The sequence below is a fragment of the Arvicanthis niloticus genome, chromosome 24 (genome assembly GCF_011762505.2).
Source record: "Arvicanthis niloticus isolate mArvNil1 chromosome 24, mArvNil1.pat.X, whole genome shotgun sequence".
Lineage (NCBI taxonomy): Eukaryota > Metazoa > Chordata > Mammalia > Rodentia > Muridae > Arvicanthis > Arvicanthis niloticus.
This window is the reverse complement of record NC_133432.1, coordinates 39,890,464-39,899,839: the sequence shown is the minus strand read 5'-3', so window position 1 is coordinate 39,899,839 and position 9,376 is coordinate 39,890,464. Positions and strand designations below refer to the sequence as shown.

Sequence of the window (9,376 nt, the reverse complement as noted above, 5' to 3'; positions counted from 1 at the left end):
CCCACCCCCTCTCTCCCTGCCTCTATGAGGGTGCACCCCTGCCCACCCATTCCCGCCTTCCTGCCCTGGCATTGTCCTACACTGGGACATCGAATCCCCACAGGACCAAGGGCCACTCTTCCCCCTGATGGCCAACAAATCCATCCTCTGCCACATACACAGTTGGTGCCATGGGTTCCTCTATGTGTACCCTTTGGTTGGTGGTCCAGTCCCAGAGAGCTCCAGGGGTCTGGTGGTTGACACCATTGCTCCTCCCATGGGGCATACGACTTCGTGCCAGAAGAGGGGCATCAGACTCCACTATAGATAGCTGTGAGCCACCATGTGGTTGCTGGGAATTGAACTCAAGAACTTTGGAAGAGCAGCCAGTGCTCTTAACCACTGAGCCATCTCTCCAGATCTATCTGTACTTATTTTATTTATTCAGTGCCAACTTGCACACAGAACTACACCACCATCGAATCTACAAACCAGAAACGGCACCCACTGTCACAGGATTTATTTAAAGCCGAAGAAAACACTACAGGAGAATTTCTTGTATTTGCAGTGGCCACAGAGCTCCTGACGATGTGGCCTCCGGAGATCATTGTGTCTTTTCTTTTGAGAACAGGAACAACAGGATCTTAAGCAGGTCTTTTGGAGGCAAAGTTAGAACAGTAAATGATCAATTGATGTCCCAAGCTTGGTCCCCAACTGAAAAATACCCTTCCCGCTCCCTTCCCCCGTAGCTGTGTCTTTCTCCAAGTTCTACAAGCCAGTTTCCAAGATGCACAAAACAGCCCATCTCCCTTCAAATGCCACCTGAATGACTGATCACAGAAGTTGGTCCGGAGGGTATTGGCACGCCACCCAAGACAATAGTAAAATATGAAGAAGGGCCTTCTTAAAGTGTGTCTGTGTGTAGTTTTATGTATCTGTAGTCAGTGGGGATGAGAAGCAGAATGGGTATCATTTAACTATGGTCTCAACCAGAGGTCATACTGACAAAGACTGGACACCATTTAGATTGTTGTTATAATTAGGAAGAACAAAAATCTCCTGAGGAAGCTAAGTTCATTTGCATCAGGTAAACATTGCGTATTGCCTACAAGTGTATTCATTCATTGGTTTTTACATGTATTTATTGAGTGTGTGTGGGTGTGTGGTGTGTCCTGTGGAGGTCAGAAGATAGCTAGGTTCTTCCTTCCATCCTGTGGGGCCTGGCAATCCAGTCAGATCAGGGTTGGCAGCAAGCACTTTGCCTGCTGACTATGATACTGGTCCAGGAAGCTGAATTGTTTTCTTCCCAGATAAATACCATCCTCACTAATATGTAAAGCCATGCCTTTCAGCTAAGAGCCCATCCTATAGATCTTGGTACACCTTCCTGGTCAGGGCCAACCTTGGATGCACATGGTTCCACCATTCACATATTATGGCTGGGAGTCCCGCAGAATAAGGCAAGGTCTACTTTCTGAAGATTGTGGAAAGCTAGGACTTGCATTCTCTAAACAGGAAGCTTCAGTTTGATGTGCTAAACACCAGACAGCAGTCACATCCTCCCTTCCCTAGTAGAAAGGCATCCTTCCTTACAAATTAATTCTAGGATGGGGGTCCTTGTTTGCCTGGCATTGTTCTAAGTGCATTGTGCAGATAACTCACTGAGTTTCCCCCCATTCTTTCTTAAGAAAGAAAAAGGCAACCAAATAAGCTTGCTCCAAAGCTGGATTTCTACTTCCTGCTATAGTAGATCAGGTAACACTTAGAAATCCAGGGCAGCTAGAAAAGCTGAACCTAGACTAGTTGCTGAAAGGCAATGGAGGGCAGCCAGGGAATTAAGGAGAAAACACGGGAATGTAAGTGAACCTAACTTGGGGACTGTTTCAAAAAAAAGAAGAAAATAAAAGCCTTAAATTGGTTTATAGTCCCCAATCTATACAGAAAGAACTTAAAAGGAAAAAGGACAAGATGGCTTGGGGGTTAAGAGCTTATATCGCCCTTGCAGAGGACCCAGGTTTGATGCCCAGCATCTACACGGTGGCTCACAACAGACTGTGACTCCAGTTCCCCCTCTAGCCTCGGTTGCTACAGCACATACATGGTGTGCATTCACACCTGCAGGTAAAACATGCACACGTATAAGATAAAAATAAATCCACTTTAAAACCCAGAGATGGTGGTGGCACATGCCTATAATCCAGGCACTCAGGAGGGAGAGGCAAGTGGATCCAGACTGAAGGCCAACCTGGTCTCCAGAGTGAGTTCCAGGACAGCCAGGGATACACAGTGAGACTCTTATCAACAACAACAAAAGGCCTCATCAAGTTCTGAAACTTTCTAGATTTTTTTTTTTTTGGTTTTTTTTTTTTTTAAATCATTGTATTTTTTTTAAGATTTATTTATTTATGTATATGAGTATGATGTCTTCAGACATACCAGAAGAGGGCATCAGACCCCATTACAGATGGTTGTGAGCCATCATGTGGTACTGGGAATTGAACTCAGGACCTTTGGCAGAGCAGTCAGTGCTCTTAACCGCTGAGCTATCTCTCCAGCCCTTTTTTGGTTTTTTGAGACAGGGTTTTTCTGTGTAGCCCTGGCTGTCCTGGAGCTCACTCTGTAGACCAGGCTGGCCTCGAACTCAGAAATCCGCCTGCCTCTGCCTCCCAAGTGCTGGGATTAAAGGCATGCGCCACCACTGCCCAGCCGAAACTTTCTAGATGTTGAGGATATGTTATCACAGCTCTTTTACAGTACTGTAATTTATTACAGTACAATTTATACTCTGTAGGATAAGTATATATCTATATATCTATAATATATATGTACCTATATTATATATGATAGCATATATTATATATCTATCACCAAGGAGTGGGAGGTACCTTGTGGAACTGTTCCTGTCAGTTCTGGATGAGATGAAGGAGGCTAGGAAGCTAAGAAGGAGATTAACAGATGGATGGGGCCAAGGGGTATATCATTGTGAAAGAGTCCCCACCAACAGCTCAGAGCTGGCCTTGGGACCCCAGGGCTCTACCTAATGACTAAGAATTGACCAGAACTAAGCCTGCTTTCACAGGTATGAAGGTCAGTTAAAAAAAAAAGAGAGAGAGAGCGAGAGAGAGAGCAGACATGACTGGAAAATACAGGTGGCTTGAAATTGCTACTGTGTCTATCAGCTTGTTATAAGCAGGCCGAAATCCTCTCCGGAAGAAGATACTGCCCTAAACCCTAAGTTATCACTACGGATTGTTATATGCAATGCTAACAGAGAATCAAAAATAACTAGGCATATAAGAGACAGAACAGCATACTTGAAAACCAAGAGAGAGCACAGCCCATGAAGGGTTAAAAATAGATTTATCTGACACTAAATTTCAAAGAACTCTGTTTAAAGTGGGCATAACAGTGCATGCCTTCAATCCCAGCATTTCGGAGGCAGAGCTGGCAGATTCAATCCCAGGCCAGCCAGGACACTGTTAAAAAAAAAAAAAAAAAAAGCAAACAAATTTTTTAAACTATCCTTGCTGGGCATGGTAGCTCATACCTCTAAGCCAGCACTTGACCTTCTGAGGCAGGAGAATTTCCAGGAACTCAAGGCCAATTCTGGCTACATAATGAGTTCCAGGCTGGGTTGGTTTATGGGGTGAGACAACCTCAAAAATTGATGAACAGCAATACTCAACATGTTGGAGGGCAAGAGACTATATTTCCAAGAAAGACCTCAAAGTTTGTTGGGGTTTTTTATTTTGTTGTTGTTGTTTGGTTTTGATTTTTATTGGTTTGCTTTGGTTTTGAGACGAGGTCTTTAGGTATCCCTGGCTGAGTTAAACCAGGGATCCACCTGTCTCTGCTCCTCACGCTTAGATTACTTCTGGGAGTAAATTAATGAGCTACCACTCCCTGATCAAAGTTAATTTTAAGTGAAAATTCTAGGAGATAAAAACCCAGTCGTTTCTTTCTTTCTTTTTGTTTTTTTGGTTTTGGTTTCGGTTTTTTGAGACAGGGTTTCTCTGTGTAGCCCTGGCTGTCCTGGAACTCACTCTGTAGACCAGACTGGTCTGGAACTCAGAAATCCTCCTGTCTCTGCCTCCCAAGTGCTGGGATTAAAGGCGTGTGCCACCACTGCCTGGTGATCCAGTCGTTTCAATGATTCATTTAACAAAAGATTAGAAACAGTTGAGCTAATAATAATTAGAGGAGATGGCTCAGCAGATGGGAGATGGAAGGAAGGGGAGGGTGCCCTCTGACATACACTTTTCCCAGTGTCTACAGTCACTGTTATTGTAATACAGTTGAAAACTGTACCATTTAGAACATACCAAGAAAACTGTCTATGCAAGAGTTGATGTAATTACATTTGGATAAAACTGACAAGTTCTTGCTACTCAGCCCAGGAAACACCACTGAGGAAACCGAAGATCTTTAGTGCTGTGCTCTTTGACCCAGTTTGAGGACCCTCAGAGTTAACCTAAAGCTGTCAGTGTTTGCTACTAATTGTAAAATTTCATATGTGATCTTGTAACCATTAAGCATTCTTAGGTTAGTAGTGGTGGCGCACGCCTTTAATCCCAGCACTTGGGAGGCAGAGGCAGGCAGATTTCTGTAGGCCAGCCTGGTCTATAGAGTGAGTTTCAGGACAGCCAGGACTACACAGAGAAACCCTGTCTCAAAAAACCAAAACAAACAAACAAACAGTTCTTGAGATGAGGTAGCTGTCTGTGGAGATCTTGTCTGGTTTGCACAAGGCCCTAGATTCAATCCCTGGTATATATATATATAATTTTATGTGTATTTATGTATGGAATATATATGTACATACACACACACACACACTTATATATATATAAGTGTTTATGTAGGCCAAAAGAAGCCAGGGGACACCCTTAATCTGGAGTAACAGGCAGTTGCAAGGCACCTAATGTGGGTGCTGAGAACAAATTCGGCTTTTCTGGAAAAGCAGCAGGAGTTTTTAACTACTGAGCCATCTCTGCATCCCACTAAAACCTTCTTGACTAAAAAAGTCATTTAAGTTAATCTTTGTAACTAAGTTTAAAGACAGTTTTCCTTTCCAAAGTTTCAGACTCCACAGGGCCCCACACCCAAACTCAAAAACAAAGAAAGCAATGGAAAGTCAAAACTTCATCTAACTCAGGGACTTTACAAACATTGAGACACTGTGAAATCCAGTCAAGATTTAACCTATACATGTGACCTCTGACAACCTATCTCAATTCCCTTGAACTGAGCTTCCAGGAACAGCATCTTCACAAAGCTTAAGCCATGCCACTGGAAACAATACGCAAAACACACCAGCATTCAGAACTTAATAAAAATATAACAGTTACCCATCTAAAAGAATGCCATTCTGAAGACACCCTGAAGTTTGTTTTCTGCTTTGTTTCGGTTTTTGAGACAAGCCCAGCCTAGCCTTAAACTCCTGAACCTGCTGCTTCCCAGGGTCACAAGATTATAGTCAGAATGGTTCAAGTCTGACATAAGGAAACTTAAAATAGTGGATCTTCTCCCTTTTTCTCTCCAAAAATCTTAGCAGAATTTATGCCTTTATTCCTTTCCTAAAATAATTCTAAGCTTTCATACATACAGAAAAACCTATGGAGCTGGAGAGATGGCTCAGTGGTTAAGTGCACTGAGTGATCTTCCAGAGGTCCTGAGTTCAATTCCCAGCAACCACATGGTGGCTCACAACCATCTGTAATAGGATCAGATGCTCTCTTCTGGTGTGTCTGAAGACAGCAACAGTGTACTCATATACATAAAAATAAGTCAAAAAAAAAAAAAAAAGGAAAGAAAGAAAGAGAAAGAAAGGAAGAAAGAAAGGAAAGAAAACCTAGTATGTCCATGACAAGACCCAGGATCTGTAAGATCCAAACACTTTGTAATAGAGGCTTCACGTATACAAATGAAAACAAGACAGACAAAACATTCTATGTGCTTACCTGACATTGGATTGCTTCTACTCGGTAAGGGTTAAAACTCTTTTGGCACTTTCTACAGAGCTGTTTGAAATAAACCTAAAGAGAAATTATTAGCCTTTTTAATACAAGCTGATACATGCATACGTTTTCTAGGTCCCCGTTCTTTTATAATCACTTGCTTATTTTTATTTTTTACTTAAAAGTTGGGGTATGAGTGTTTGCATGCATGCGTGTGCACTGAGGGTATGCAGTCCCCACAGAGGTCAGAAGCGGGGGTTGTATCCCTTAGAACTGGAGTTACACATGGTTGTTAGTATGATGTGGTCTGGGAACCTCTGGGAGAGCAGTGAGCCCTAGTAACTGTGAGCCATCTCTCTACCCCAGGCCCCAGTTCTCAAGTGACACAATGTGTCCTTCACTTTGTACTTTGGTCATCTTATATGTAACCTCTATCCTTAAAGGATTTTTTAATTTTTCCCCGTTTTTTTCCTCATGTGCATGTGGGCTTTTTTTTTTTCCCCTCTTTGTTTTGTTGCAGCATGTATGTCTGTGCACCATGTGCACGCATTGCCCGCAGAGACCAGAAGAGGGCGCTGGATCCCTTCACACAGAAGTTACAGAGCGTTGTGAACCCTCATGTGGGTGCTGGGACTCAACTCCAGTCCTCTTCAACAATGGGCTCATTCTCCAGACCAGTACCCTGAGGCTTTAAGCTCTGAGAGTTCCAGTAGTCGCTTGCCCTCACTCTGTGTTCCATTTCATTTACTTGTAAACTGAGATAGCATTACTTTCCTATAGTTCTTACTCTATGCTAGTTCTGTTCAGCAACATACATAAAACTCAAAGAAGTACTCAATAGAAAGTAGCTGTTATTACTTTTCTCTACTGCCTGGGCCAATTTCTCCTTCTGCCCTGAAATGTCTAGATTTCCCACTTGAATTTAATTATTTGTGGCTTCCCATCAGTTTCATCTACTTTCTAGGTTTTGCACATTGTCTAGTGGACATTTTCTCCCTGGTTTACTTGGCAAGATCTCTGGTTTTCTTTCTTTTTTTGAGAAAGAGTCTCCACTTATGTAGCTCTGGTTGACCTGGAACTTGCTATGTAGGCCAAGCTGGCTTCAAACTTGCAGAGATGGGCTTGCCTCTGCCTCCAAGAATCTGGCATTTAAAGCCCGTAGTTGATTCCCTCTCTTCCTTCCTCTCCCCGCTCCCCACATGGTTCAGGGTCATGACCACTCTGGACTCTCTCAGATTTGTCTCTGCCGCTGGGTATGTCTCTCTTTTTTCTACAATAAAGTTTCTCCTCCACCATACCTAGGGGCAGTCATATTCTTTCCTTTCCTTTTAATTTCTTTTGTTTTCCATTCATGTAAAGGTTTTTTTTTTGGTTTTTTTTTTTTTTTTTTTTTTTTTTTGGTTTTTTCGAGACAGGGTTTCTCTGTGTAGCCCTGGCTGTCCTGGAACTCACTCTGTAGATCAGGCTGGCCTCGAACTCAGAAATCCACCTGTCTCTGCCTCCCAAGTGCTGGGATTAAAGGCGCAGGCCTCTTTTTATGTAGCCTAAGCTGGTCTCAAACCCCATCCTTCCCCTCCCAAGTGCTGCAGTTGCAGGGTTATATACTACCACTCCTCGTGGTAATTTATTTATTTAATCATTGACTTTCATACTCAAATGGAAATATCAATATAAAACCCACACTCGGTGCTTGTCAGCGACTATGCCAAAGTGAAGAGGTGAAAAGGAGTAAAGCAGTTCCCTCGCCACGCCTGCACCTTCCAGACCTCAGTGCCCCTCCCCCAAAGCGTGCTCCTCCCCCTTGCATGCCCCACCCCTCATGCTTGCTTACCTTGTTGGTACCTGCGATGCACCATACATAAGCACTCTCCCATCTCGTCTTACACTCTTTACAGTGAAAATAGCCGTATTTGGGTTCCAAAAACTGAAAATAAATAGGAACGGAAGTCTTTTATTAATGGGGGTCGGGAGAGGAAGAGTCTAGATCTTAGTTTCCTAATTGATGGACTAACACAACAGCATTTACCTCCTGGACCTTGCTTTCAGCGATTCTCTACAGAGCTCTGTTAACGAAGCTTCTAGGCTCGCGGCACTCAGATGTTTCCTGTCCATTCCCCGCAACAGCAACATCTCCAAAAATAAAAATCTAGGTTCTCCTTTCACACACTTGAAGCTTACTTACTGTCGCCTCATCGTCACCAGGAATACTGACAGGACTTTTTAAAGTTAGGCTTCACACCTACCTTACCAAAAGTTGAAAAACATCCAGACCATGCAAACAAGGTACATGTTTCCAGAACTGCACCTTCCCCACCAAAGGAAAGGTAGCAACAGCACTTACCACTCTGGAAATGGAAGGAGGGAGGGTTCTGCTGGTGGGGTGCTGAGCAGAGAGAAGCCAGCTAAAAGCGGGGCTTCCAAGTGAACTCTGACTGTGCTTGCACATACCTGCTTGCTCTTCCTGTCCTGAGGGCTTGGGGCATGTTTCTCCCCCAATTCCTTCAGCCGTGGGAGTTTCTCCTGCTTGTCACTATCCCCTCTCCATGTAAGTAGCAACAGCTGATTGGCCTCTGTAGGTCCTGTGAGCCCCTGGGTTTCCTTGTTTTCCCCATCCTGGGGTCTCTGGATCAAGCGTCTCCAGCCTACTCCCAAAGCTTCGGTGGGCTTCCTGGAGCTGGTTCTGTCCGAGAGGCAGCTGCTGTGTAGTGTCTGTGACCCCAGTGAGCACTGCACCGACTTGTCCACTTGAAGGCTCACCTGTACGCCCACCTCCTTGGTGTTGGCCTTGCATAGCCATAGACTCAGGTTGGGGTTCATCTGAGTGGAAACGGCTTGAAGCCGAGCCCTGTTGTAAGGGTCCATACAGGCCTGAGAGACATTTGCTGGTACCCTAAGCCTGTCTAGGAAAATGGGAGCTCCCATGTTTTGTGGCCAGTTTTGCGGTTGACAGTGTGTCCAGGGACCAGGGTAGGTTAAAGGCTGTGTGGTCCCATAGCCACAGGGAAAACAGAAAAGGCGCTCCATTGGGTGTAGTTTCCTACCTCACCTGCCTCTGCCACTTCCTCTTTGTAGATTTGGTTCGGGTTCACCCAGGTTTCTTCATTTATTCCAGGGTGGGAGCAACCCCTCAGCTCCCTAATTGAAGTCACCTAGGAGACAACTAATTGTTTCCACAGCCTTTCCATCTGCAACGCTCACTTTTTTTCCCTCAAGGTTGTTTTTCATTTCTGGCTTCTTCATTCAGGCTTTAACTAGTAATCCACTCATTTATTCTCTTGGTGTCGACTTTGTTGATCTGGTATTGGTGGGTAAGGATATAAATTAGTATGGGTATTATGGAAACTAATGCAGAGCTTCGTCAAGAATTAATAATTGGCTGGGCTGTTGTGGAGCCTTTAATCCCAGCACTTGGGAGGCACGAGCAGGTGAATCTCTGAGTT

General features: G+C 44.0%; 1 protein-coding gene across 1 annotated transcript; it reads right to left on the bottom strand.

The window, feature by feature from the left end:
- Nucleotides 1-498: 498 nt before the first annotated feature.
- On the bottom strand, nucleotides 499-9,027 carry Zar1l (zygote arrest 1 like). The gene is made up of 4 exons (XM_076922276.1): nucleotides 8,385-9,027; nucleotides 7,768-7,860; nucleotides 5,940-6,014; nucleotides 499-633 (listed from the first exon to the last, which is right to left on the bottom strand). Exons 1-4 carry the CDS (start codon nucleotides 8,958-8,960, stop codon nucleotides 499-501), a joined length of 879 nt encoding a protein of 292 aa, XP_076778391.1. The 5' UTR covers nucleotides 8,961-9,027.
- Nucleotides 9,028-9,376: the final 349 nt, after the last annotated feature.

Excerpts from the sequence above, each read along its gene's own strand:
- Zar1l (XM_076922276.1), bottom strand. The coding sequence starts at position 8,960 with ATGGAGCGCCTTTTCTGTTTTCCCTGTGGCTATGGGACCACACAGCCT. Across the intron at positions 7,861-8,384 it reads AGGACAGGAAGAGCAAGCAG|TTTTTGGAACCCAAATACGG; the intron begins GTATGTGCAAGC and ends ATTTATTTTCAG. Across the intron at positions 6,015-7,767 it reads GCATCGCAGGTACCAACAAG|GTTTATTTCAAACAGCTCTG; the intron begins GTAAGCAAGCAT and ends ATTTCTCTTTAG.